The following is a 13,201-nucleotide window of genomic DNA, read 5'->3' as shown; positions in this document are numbered from 1 at the left end:
TTTTCTGAGTATTCAAAAGCATATAGATATCTTTTATTAGCAAATAGTATGTAGCTTTGAGTATAAAATTTAAAGAAACCAAGAAATTTTTTTTTACAGCTAAAAATTTAGGGATATGTCTTACCTATCTACAACTTAACATCTAGGAGTGTTTCTTATCTTTATAAGTCTACTTGCAGTCCAAAGGGAGCTGATAAGAACACTGCTATTTTTAAGTAAAATAGCTATTTATTCAGCCTGTTGTCATGCCAACATGTTCTGTGCATATGCCACTATAATTAGCACGCCTTTTGTAATAGGCAAAATTGTACATCAAGTTGTATTTCATGTTACCTGATTATACAAAAATGAAAATGAATTATCAATTCCGTTTAACATTCCTAGTAAACAATTCAGCAGTAGATATGAGGCACAAAATCTTAGTAAAATATGACACAGGAAGAGCAATAATGTAACTCTTATTTAAATTCAACTTGTCATAACTTGTTATTAATATACAAAGACAACAAACTTTTAAAACGTTACATTTACTAAGATTCTGGCAATAAGACACAGCATACCAGGCTTGCCACTCAACTTGTTTATGGTAAGGTAAGTCTCAGCTTCAATATGAAGCTTTTTTTTTTTTTTTTTTTAAATCAAAACCCTGCTTTTTACATGCTAAATATCTTGGCAAGTAGGCCATTAAGCATAGTAATGAACTTAAGACAGCAAGAGTGAGGAGTTAACAAAAGCTAAATATTGCAGCCTAAACAAAATTCATACAAAAAATAAACTATCACTGGTTACATAAAATTTTCCTGACTGGTTAAAACTTAGTATAAAACATGCATTTTAGAATCTTTAGCTATCAAGTTCAAAAAGTACCAGTGTCTATTTAAAATAATTCCTCTCCCAAGCCAAAGTATAATCAAAATTAATTCAAATGACATAACACATTCTAATGCTAAAAAATATTCATTATTATTGAAGTGGAGGTAAATCCCAGAGCTTTTGGGGCTTTCTCATGCTGCAAATGGCTGTTTCTCTGGTTCACTCAAAGCAGCATATGACAGCATCCAAGGATGACATTAAGCTCAGTAAAGGGCAAGACTGCTGGTAGCCAGCTCTGACCTCCCAGTGAAGCATGGCTACTGTGTCCACAATACAGGATGTGTGAAGATCAAAGGCACACTACTCTGCTAGTTAAAGAGATAGCAAACCACCCCCCTCAACCCTAAATGCTCCTTCCCCAGGTAAATAAAATTATACGAGGGGAAAAAAACTAAAATATACTTATCTACAGAGTAAGGGTTCTGAAATATTAATGTAATCCCTCCTTCAAAAATTTTAACTAGAGTCATCTGGTCATTTCTGATTACATCTTAAAGGTGTATCCAGATTCAATTTCTGTTGCTTTATCCTTAGACACTTCTAGTCAAGAGTATTAATTTTATTCCCAAATATCTTAACCACTAGTACGACTGCAGTGTATTATCTCCCAGAGTTATCAAGCACTGAAAGAAATAGATGTTCAAGCAGCAGGCAACATGTATGGCCCTTCCACACAGTGGCATCTGAGTGGCTACTGAACAGTCAGGAATAATTCTAAAAACAAGAAAATTCATGCATTTTAGTAAATATGTTGTAGGTTTCACAGTTGAAATCTCCTCAGACATTGCACTTTCTTTATAAGAGAATCCTGGTTTTTCTTAATGTTATGGTGAGTCAGGACTTGAACTAGCAGCCTTCTTTTTCTTCTTCTTACTGTGTTTCTTATGCTTCTTTTTCTTTTTTGTTTTTTCCTGTAAAGATAATTCCAGGTTAGACACTACTATATACATATATGCAAATTAAAAGCATCTTTACCATGCTTCTTCTAAGCTACCACATAATTATTCCAAACAATCCACACAACCAAGTAAACTACTCAAAACATTTCTTGAAAAGTCTCAACAACCAGTATCATATGAGGACTAAAAGAGTTCTTGTTGATTTTCAAAAAGATACGGAGAAACCCTTAAGTCATTAGCACATTAACGTAATTTCTAACAAAATTTCCTGTAGGAAAGAATCAACTGAATCATGCTCCCAATCACTATATTTTATGCTATATAACTTCTAAAGGTAAAGCAATTGCAGTTACTAGAAAGGAGTAATCACAGAAAAACATAATTGTTTTTATAAAATAGTTTTAGATAGAACAGAAATATTAAATGTGCTACAGGTATTGCATACTGCTCAGACTGGCAGCACTACTTGAAGTTATCATTAATTATTAAATTAAATTATTATATTAAAATCAACTAATTAGTACAAATTATCAATGTATAGTTAAAAAGTCTATTTTGCTAAGCAAAATAGATGTCTGATTTTTAGAACAAAATGCCACTAAAGCCTGGTAAAAGTAGTTAAACTATGAGTGGATAAAAGAGGGCTGGAGTTTTGTTGAAGTCTGACTCTCCTATTTCTGTAACAGAAGGCAGAACTTTTAGAAACATAGATACTTGGAAAGATAGTATCAAATGAGAGATTGCTGCTAGTCTATTGACATTCAAAAAAAAATGAAAAGCAAGAAAGGAGAAGAGACCTATAAGGACGTCAACAGCAGAGCTTCCTATCCATTTCCTATTTATCAGCACTGTTCACTCTCCCCTCTCTCAAAGGCCTCTATCACTCTGTGGCACTAAGCTAATTTTCATCATTCTTTTTTCACTACATGTTTAAAGTACATAGGAAACTTTACAGAGTCCAAAATCTTGTAATTTGGGCTTTTAAAACTAAGTTTTGGGTATAGGCTGCTTTTTCATAAAAGGACAGCTGACCACTCTGTTCTAAAAATTATTTTCTTCTTAGCTTCCATTACACCTCTCTGTTGGTTTTCTTCTATTACAAAGACCTTTTCCTGTACTTTGTTGACTCTTGTTCCTCTGCTTGGCTTTTCTGGGGCTTCCTTCCCTTGTTTTCCACACACTCTCCCAGTAACATGCTTTATACCAATGATACCCAATCTTTATATGCAGTCCTACACTTTGACCTCAGGACTGTAAGTGCCTCGTTAACAGCTCTACTTGGGATGTCTAGTAGGCATATCTGAAATTTCCACAACAAAAGGCTTCATTTTTCTCTCCAAATCCTCAGCCATCTTAGTAACTGGCACCACTAATCTGTCATTTTGCTTAAGTCAAAGAATCTAGGCTATCTTTGATTCTGCTCTTTGTTTTAACTCGACTGTCCACATCCAAACCAGGCAAATCTTAACCATTTAAGTAGAAAATATATCTCAAATCTATCCTTGCCAGTCCAACTCCATTACTATCACTGCAGTACAAATATCATTCCTCATTTGTGCCCACTTATTTCCTCTACCAAAGCATTTACAAAATGGAAAATATTTAGGTCACCTCTTTGTTTAAAACTCTCAAAACAGCTTCTTCTAACATTCTGACAAAATGTACTCTGCTGTGTGATGTAAGCAGGCCTCTGCTCATTTCCTACCCTCATCGTATGGTATTCCTCTTTCCTCACCAGGCTTATACCACTTACATTCTCTCAGTCCTTTAAATATATCAAACTTATTCTCACTATAGGTCCTTAAAAAGCTCTTCTCTCTCCCTAGGATATTCTTTCCTTTGATCTTCATATGGTTGGCTTTTTCTTGTAAATCAGATTTCAGCTTATTTTTGCTTCCTCAGAGAGGATTTCATGAGCTCCTCCCCACAATCTCTCTCTCACGTGTCATACTCTTCTATCTTGTACTCCACTATATTCAAAGATTTAGAAAACTGCCTACATAGAGACGTTTCATATATACACACTAGCTGAAAGCATGAAACAGTGAAAGTATGCAAATACTAATTTGGTTATATCTTAATTAATCCAAACCACAGACCACAGCTGTCTTCACCCAAATTACTTAAACACTCAGAAAAAACAAAAAACAAAGAAACAAAAAACTTATTTGTCATAGTGGGCTTGGAGCATATAAAACGTTATTCCTGAATCATACATTACTAGGTAAGCCTTCCTATCAGAGAAGGCACCTCATTTTTAGAGTCAGGGAAATTCAGGGAAGGGGTTACTCAAAGATACAAATGATGAAGCTTTCATTTTTCTTTCACCTTTCCCCAAGAAAATGCCTTCAAAGGTCATACCTCACATTTACACTGAGGGCCCCCTAAATTACTTTGCTGATATTGTATTTGCAATTACTCTTTGAAAATAATATCTGTTAACCATTTTCTCTTGATCTGCTTCTTGCTTGGATACTACTTCTTTTTTCCTTAATTTGCCTCTTTTTTCTCTTTCTTCTCGATTTGCATTAATAGCAGAGGTTGGCTTTCAAAGCTATCAAAAGAATCAACTTTATTAATGAGTCATTTATATTGTTGTATTCTTGCTTATTTTTTCATTGTAGCTAGTGCTTGGAGAGGCTTTTTCTGTTATTACCAGATTTGGCTGTTTTGGAAGTAACTACTATCAAAGATAAAGTAAATCACCATACTTTGATCTCTTATATTTCATACTATAGCTTAAGAAAGTCAAACAGCATTTAAGCTTATATTTCTTTTTTTTTTTTGAGAGAGTCTTGCTCTGTTGCCCAGGCTGGAGCGCAGTAGCACGATCTCTGCTCACTGCAACCTCTGTCACCTGGGTTCAAGCGATTCTCCTGCCTTAGCTTCCTGCGTAGCTGGGATTACAGGTACCTGCTACCACGCCCGGCTAATTTTTTTTTTTTTTTTTTAAACTAATTGATTTTTTCTCTTTTCCTCTACACCTAGCCAATGTGCGTGTATATATATATATATATATATATATAATTTTTTTTTTTTTGGTAGAGATGGGGTTTCACCATCTTGGCCAAGCTGGTCTTGAACTCCTGACCTTGTGATCCACCATGCCTGGCCTGAGCTTATATTTCTAACAGTAAAATACTGAGGTGAAAACAGGACATGCTTGCTACCAGGGTATTCTTTATTTTGCCTGAACCATTTTAACTTTCTCCTACCAATTAAGTGAAGCTGCTGAACACCACACCTTTTGCAACAAATACTTAGATGTTCCCAGTAAATCCAATCAAGCTTTACCATGACCCATTTTATATTAAACCAAAACACCTATACTATCGTCTGTAAAAACGTTAAGAGATACTTGCTGTTGCTTTTTCTCGTTCTTCACTGCTTTTCTTCTTTTTGGCTCGTACCTAAAAAGTTCAAATTTTTGTGGAGAACAGAAGACAAACATGTAATTTGTACTCAAGGCATTTTTATTTCAATCTTTATCTTGCATCTTCAAAATGTAAATGTAAAAAACATTTTGACAATCACAGAACATTTAAAATAACTCCTGTTATATCTCAATGAGGTTTCAATAAAAAACACATAAAGAAAGGACAATAAAGATGTGAAATCTCTAGATACCTTCTCTTATATTCCCTTTCAGCACCTAAAAAAATGCGGTACAGTGGAAAAAAACATGAGCTCCAGACTAAGTGTGGTGGCTCTCGCTTGTAATCTCACCACTTTGGGAGGCCAAGTTGGGAGGCTAGTTTCAGCCTAGGAGTTCAAGGCAAGCCTGAGGAACATGGTAAGACCCCTTGTTTGCACCACGGCACTCCAGCCTGGGTGACAGAGTGAGGCCTTGTCTCAAAACATACAAATAAAACATCAGCTCTGAAATGAGACAAATTCCAAAGTCTGAATCTTATCTCACTCTCAACATCTGTAAAATGGAGATAATATTCACCTTCAAGGGGAAGTGCCTGAAATATAGCAGGTATTTCTCTCACTCTATGGTGCTCAACAAATGGTAGCTCTATATTCAGTGTAGTTAGTATAAGCCAACAGATTAAAATTCTTCTAATTAATAATTATCATCCCATTTATATTTTATTTCAATCTTTTTGAGTGTGGTACACTGGATTTAAATTAAACTGAGGCTGGGAGTAGTGGTTCGTGCCTGTGATCCCAGAGCTTTGATAGGCCAGTGTGGTAACCTGAGGCCAGGAATTCAAGACCAGCCTGGGTAACCTAGATAACTCCACCTCTACAAAAAAATTTCTGTTAAAAATTAGTGTGGTGTGGTGGCACATGACTGTAGTCCTAGCTACTTGGGAGGCTGAGGTGGAAAATCACTTGAGCCCAGGAGTTCCAGGGTGCAGTGATCTATGATTGCACTGTTGCACTCCAGCCTGGGCAACAGAGCAAGAACCTGCCTCTAAAAAAATAAGAATAAATAAACTGAAAGTTGCCAAAGCTTATGAATATTTCATGTCAAGTCCAAATGTAAGCTATTTCATATTAAACTTGCTATCATGCAGCAGAGAAACGTAATACAATAGTAATATATTACATAGAAAGCAATATTTATAAAATTGCCTAACGTTGAATTGTGTGGTTTTACTGACTACAATATTAAATATACGTCAATAACAAAAATGCAATGAATAATAAAAGGAAGCATAAGGACTAAAAAAATACAACACATAAGGATTAGAGATTATAAGCTCACAATACAGGTCATTAGCTCACTAGCTCTCTTTATGGAGCACCTAAGAAACAATTATTTTTATTGTTATTCTTGTTAGTACAATGACGAAGGGTGACAGTAGATGTACTGCATTCATGTTTAGCCAAGCAGAGATGAGGGATGCTGTCAAACCATGTCCTGAACAGCCCTGTATATCCTCCATGACTTTTTAACAGCCTGCTAAACATTCATGTGATTAATCTGTTTGTAATACAGAAACTAAACATTTTTTTTTTTTGATAGTCTCACTCTGTTACCCAGGCTAGAGTGCAGTGGTGCAATCTCGGCTCACTGCAACCTCCAACTCCTTGGTTCAAGCGATTCTCCTGCCTCAGCCTCCCGGGTAGCTGGGATTACAGGTATGTGCCATCATGCCCAGCTAATTTTTGTATTTTTAGTAAAGATGGGGTTTTGCCATGTTGGTCAGGCTGGTCTTGAACTCCTGACCTCAGGTGATCCATCTACCTGTGCCTCCTAAAGTATTGGGATTACAGGTGTGAGCCACCACTCCTGGCCCAGAAACTAAATTTAAAAAAATAATTTTTTTTTTTTTAAGAGATAGCATCTCAGTATGTTGCCCAGTCTAGTCATGAACTCCTGGCTTGAACTCATTCTCCTGCAATAGTCTCCCAAATTGCTGAGATTATAGGTATCACAAGAGAGCCACTGTATTCAGTCTCTTGTGCAGGATTTTAAGATACAACGTAATGCCACTGTATGGTTTTTAAAGGGCATATGTTATATACCTGCTAGAGCCTGCATTTTGTTTTTTCTTCTGGTGTTTTTGTTTTGTTTGTTTTCTGGTGTTATGACATTTATTTATTTATTTATTTTTTGAGATGGAGTTTCGCTCTTGTTGCCCAGGCTAGAGTGTAATGGCATGATCTTGGCTTACTGCAACCTCTGCCTCCTGGGTTCAAGTGATTTTCCTGCCTCAGCCTCCTGAGTAGCTGGGATTACAGGCACCTGCCACCATGCCTGGCTAATTTTTTGTGTTGTTTGTTTGTTTTTTTTTTCAGTAGAGATGGGGTTTCACCATGTTGGTCAGGCTGGTCTGGAACTCCTGACCTCAGGTGATCCACCCACCTCAGCCTCCCAAAGTGCTGGGATTACAGGTGTGAGTCAACGCACCCAGCCTGGTGTTATCACATTCAAGCATTTACATTGAAGTACAATTTCATAAAATTACACATCATCATTATTGTTTTTATAGAGATGGGGTCTTGCTATGTCGCCTGGGCTAGAGTGCAGTAGCTATTCACAGGTGAGATCATAGTGCACTATAGCCTCAAACTCCAGGGTTCAAGCAATCTTCTTGCCTCAACATTAGCAACATATTTCATTTCAGGGGCAATTATAAGACACTGCTATAAAATGGAGGCAATTGGTCTTACAGGACTGAGTGCCACTGTTGTAGACCAAGAACAATGAAATCAGAAAGGAGAGAGGCAGAAACAAACAAAAAGGCAAGACTTAGGGAATGGGGAGATGAGGAATACAGTAGACAGAGATACAGCTGGGCAGGATCGATGTAGGAGGAGGCTAATACGGAAAAGACTAAGCAATCATGAAAAACAGCTCTTGTTGCAATCTGTTGCCACCCCTTGTAAGCAAGGTTCAGATCCTCAACTTTTTTAGAATATACTACTGGGGTTTAAATATGTTGATCGCTAAAGAAAGCTACAGTTTTAAAAATAAATGATTCTAGGGCAACCATGGCTTTTTTTTTTTTTATTGTAACACCAAGAATTATGCAAACTTTAGCTACCATTTACTCTCGGTTCCAGGTATGATGCAATGCCTTTCGTAATTTATCAGCTCATTTAGTTCTCACAATAAAGTAATATGATAGGTTTCCTTCTAACATTTCTTCCCCACCTCATCACTTTTCAACTCCCCAAAAAGTAGCGCAAAACAAAGCTAAATAATATCAATTAAACTAAGATAGTATATGCAATGTTTTGTTTTAACAATGTAGGAGAATGTTGGGTTTCAACATGCTGTATGTTACACAACTTCTTTCATGTAATAAGAATGGTAGTATAATAGAAAGAAAATATTAGAAGACTAAAAATAAAATATCTCAGATTGGAAAGGTATGTGAAAATATGGTTAATTATCAAAACTAATAGCTAATTGTCTTCTGGAAAAAAGGAAAACTTATTCCAAGATGAAATAACTTGTTTTCATACTAGAAAGGTGAATAAATATGAAATTTCTTTTTACTAATTCTTATTGATGAAATCAATAACTAAGCATTTTAAAGTAAAGAGAAAATGGATTTGATCATATACTTACCTCCTCAATATACTCTGATTCTGACAAGGACTCAGATGATAAAGGTTTATCTTCAGAATACATCTTTCTCTTTTTACCAAGTCCTTTAATGTCCTATGAAAAATAAATACATTTATCTTGACTCAAAAAGATATACTTTGTCACACAGATTTTATGTTTCTATTTAATTCTTCTAATTATTACGATTACCCATTTTTATTTTAGAATGTCTAAAAATTGTGACATTTACCAGGATTTAAGTCTTTAATTCCACTAAAGCAATATTAAATAACTTAAAAAGAAATAACTACGTCTCAATTTAGATGTACTATCCTCCTTATTTTCTTAAATTATACAGAACAGACTTTTAAACAGTCATATGAAACCATGCAGATGGTATAAGATTTGGTTCCTTTGTATTCTCTTTTGTTTCCACCCAGGATTGGATTAGACAGGCCCAGTACTGCAGAAAAGAAAATAAATGGGTAATTATTTGCAATGATCTAAAAGGATCTCTACATAGTAATTCCTAAAGTGTTAAACGTAAATTTGTGTTTAAAAAAATTTTAACCTCTAAGTATTTTTAATGTTGAAAAAATGAGTAACTGGAGAAAGAAAGGGGACTGAGACTGGGAGTAGCACGTAGGGACTTAAATATATATCTGAAGAAATAAAAAATTATAAAAACACCCAAAGGAAGTATAACAAAATGTTAAGATTTATTAGAGCTGCAAAGTGGATATGCTCATTATCATCTTATTATTTTTCATATAACTGTTCTGTATGTCTGAAGTAGTTCATAATAAAAACAAAACTACACAATGGAAAAAATGTTCACCATCTAATCCTACACAAAAATTCAGGACGGCCGGGTGCAGTGGCTCATGTCTGTAATCCCAGCACTTTGGGAGGCCAAGGTGGGCGGATCACCTGAGATGAGGAGTTTGAGACCAGCCTGACCAACATGGTGAAACCCCATGTCTACTACAAACACAAAAAATATCAGCTGGGTGTAGTAGTGCGTGCCTGTAATCCCAGCTACTTGGCAGGCTGAGGCAGGAGAATCACTTGAACCCGGGAGACAGAGGTTGCAGTGAACTGAGATCGTGCCACTGCACTCCAGCCTGGGTGACAGATTTTATGTTTTGAGACTCTGTCTCAAAAAAAAAAACAACAAAACCTCAGGATATAAAACTTTATACAGCATGAGTCTAATTTTGAAGACAGACAAAAATGCAGAAAGTAAACTAACAGTGATGATCTCTCTATGGGTGAGATTATAGGTGACTTCCTTTTGTTTCTGCAAACAGCATTGTTATTCTGGCTAAAATGTTAAATGTTAATTTTAAGAAAACGGATCCAAATCTCACTACCAGAGATTAAACATCATTAAGACTTTTGGAAACATCTTTCTACATGTATGTTTACAATACTACAAATACTTGCCATTTGGAACCTGTTCTTCTCACCCAATAATAACTTTCCATGCCAACTACAACATCATTTATGGCTGCATTTAACATTCACTAAAAGTACATGCCAGAATTTACTTAAACCATCTCCTTCTGGAGGGCAGGCATATGGGTTCTTTGCTATTAAAAACAAAGTTGAAATAGAGTGAAGTGTATATGAGTACAAACTCTTCAATAATGATGACTAAATCAAAGACCAACGTAGCCTTCGCACAAATTATCATCTTGCTCTCTCACCATCTCCTAAATCGTCTGTCACCCATTTACGAATCATACTTTATCAAGAACCTCCCTCTCAGGCTCTTTACCAATTGTATCAGAGAATACGGTTTGTGTTTTCTTTTAGAATTGCCTAAACGTATATTTGCCAATTTGTCTATGTGTGGTATTTTTCCTTATTTAAGATCACTAATTTTTTGTGTTACATATTCTTAGAAGTTTTTCTTAGTCTGATCATTGCATTTAAACTTTGTTCAGTTTAATTTTTATTATCACTTTTTGCCATTCAGAATTTGAAATATGTGGTCAAGTTTCTGAGTTTTGAGGCAAAAGCCTTCCCCACCCCAGTACTGTAATATTTACCCTTTCTGTAGTTGTATTTTCATACATTTAAAATCTCTGACCTTTTTGGGATTTATTTGGCCTTATAGGCTGTCCAGCTTTATGTTTTCCAAATGTTAATCATTTTGTTCCAAGAAATGCCTTCTTTGTCATATTAAATTCCACAAATTCTCGAATTTTTACCTGGACTCTACGCTGTTCCATTGTTTTATCTATTCCTGTACTAGTACTGCACTGTGTTAATTAAAACATTCTTATAATGTTTTAATATCCAGTATGGCAAGTCATACCCAGGAACATGTTATGACTCTTCATTTATTCAATCTTCATATATGTCTCTGAATAGACTTGTGTAGTTTTCTTCAAATAAGTACTGCTTACTTCTTTAAAATTTTCCTACAGATTTTTGATTACTATTTAAATGGGATATTTTCTTCCACTGTATTTTCTAATTGAGTATTATCAGCACTTTCAGAACAATTTTAAATAATAAAGGGGCTAAAAACAATGATTATGTGGCTTAAAATTAAAGCCTTTATATGACTATAATAGACACAAAAACAAAGTAAAGAGAAGCCAAGGACCAGAGAAAATGTTGTTTTGTTCCAACATAAAAATGGACAAACACAATGAAAGGCAATGCAAAGAAAATAAAATATGAATGACTAATAAGCAAGTTAAGAAGCTCAACCATTTGTATACATTAAATTGGCAATAATGACATCTCCCTGGATTGACAAGTATGTGAAATAAGGGTACTTTTATACACTACTAGCAAGAAAGCAAAATAACAAGCACTTAGGCAAGCAAAATGTTGACAAGTTACATGTGTATAGACATCCTAGAACTTAGAAATTATAGACCAAAGTAGCCTTTAGAAAATTAACAGTAACTGGCCAGGCGTGGTGGTGGCTCATGCCCGTAATCCCAGCACTTTGGGAGGCCGAGGCGGGCGGATCACGAGGTCAGGAGTTTGAGACCAGCCTGGCCAACATAGTGAAACCCCATCTCTACTAAAAATACAAAAATTAGCTGGGCATGGTGGCATGGACCTATAATCCCAGTTACTCGAGAGGCTGAGGCATTAGAATTGCTTGAACCTGGAAGGTGGAGGGTGCAGTGAGCCAAGATTGCGCCTCTGCACTCTAGCCCCAGTGACAGTGTGACACTGTCTCAAAAAACTAAAAAAAAAAAAAAGAAAATTAACAGTAATTGTGGAAGAGGAGAAATGGGTAAGAAATATCCACAGTGGCACTGTTTGCATTACTGAAAAATGAAAACAATCTAGATGTCCACAAATAGGAGAATGAAGAAATACTTTGTGGTGAATTAATTAATAGAATACCATAAGCAAAAGAAATAAACTTGAAAGTATCAATAAGGATAGATGTCAACAGTAATACTGAATGAAAAGAAACAAGTTTCAGAAGGAAACACGATGATACCGTTTTGAAAATACACAATACTTTCCCATTCCACTAGGTATACCTAGTTTAAAAAAAAAAAACACAATATTCTTTTATTTATGAACACATACTAATATAATAAAAGTGTATAAATGTGGATGGGAGAGACATACACTAGTTTCAGGATAAGCTGCCTCAGGGGAAGAAATGAGAGTCTGGGGGCTTTCTTTTTTAGAGACAGGGTTTTACACTGTCATTCAAGCTGGAGTGCATGATTGTAACTCACTGTAACCTCCAATTTCTGGGCTTAAGTGATCCTCCCACTTCAGTTTCTGGAGAAACTACGACTACCATGCCTGGCTAATTTGTTTTCTTTTTGTAGAGATGGGGTCTCACTATGTTGCCCAGGCTGGTCTCGAACTCCTGGCCTTAAGTGATCCTCCTGCCTCAGCCTCCCAAAGTGTTTGGATTACAAGCATGAGCCATTGTACCCAGGTGCCCAGTCTTTTTTTTTTTTTTTTCCTTAATATAAAACAAGACCTGAAGCCAATGTAAATCATTTATCAATTCTAGCTGGTACATATATTAATGTTTGTTCATTATATGTGTATATATTACTCTGTATCTAATAGTTTAAATACTTAAAAATCACAATGCAGTTTTAATATTTCATGTTTCTACATTACCAGATTTAATTTCACACACATATATATATGTGTAAGATTATATATGTGTGTGTATAATGGTTTTGAAAATCAGGAATTAATGTTGAATTACATCACATCCTTCTGGCAACTACTGAAATAATCATATGGTTTCTTTCCTTGATCAGTTAATATGGCAAGTTATATTAAAAAATTATCCTTGAATTCTTGAAATTGGTCATTACAGTTTCCTTTTTAAGTGTCTTTTTAAATTAAATTTTATTTTTTTTAAATTTAGAAACAGGGTGTGTCTGTCTCTCTCCCTCCCTCTCTC

At 35.4% G+C, this 13,201-nt stretch overlaps 1 protein-coding gene across 2 annotated transcripts in view; it reads right to left on the bottom strand.

Annotated features, from left to right (window-relative positions):
- Positions 1–208: 208 nt before the first annotated feature.
- Positions 209–13,201, bottom strand: part of FAM133B (family with sequence similarity 133 member B) — a 30,315-nt gene continuing 17,322 nt past the window's right edge. For both annotated transcript variants that reach the window (XM_032253050.1, XM_032253051.1), the window contains 3 exons: positions 8,806–8,898; positions 5,135–5,182; positions 209–1,784 (listed from right to left, as the gene is read on the bottom strand). In XM_032253050.1, the coding sequence (XP_032108941.1) occupies positions 1,698–1,784; positions 5,135–5,182; positions 8,806–8,898 (228 nt within the window). In that variant the 3' untranslated portion in view covers positions 209–1,697. The remainder of the gene's footprint in view (positions 1,785–5,134; positions 5,183–8,805; positions 8,899–13,201) is intronic.

Source organism: Sapajus apella, unplaced genomic scaffold, assembly GCF_009761245.1.
Source record: "Sapajus apella isolate SASKATOON/1434 unplaced genomic scaffold, GSC_monkey_1.0 scaffold81, whole genome shotgun sequence".
NCBI lineage: Eukaryota > Metazoa > Chordata > Mammalia > Primates > Cebidae > Sapajus > Sapajus apella.
The sequence above is the reverse complement of the archived record's forward strand: the minus strand, read 5'-3'. Positions and strand labels throughout refer to the sequence as shown.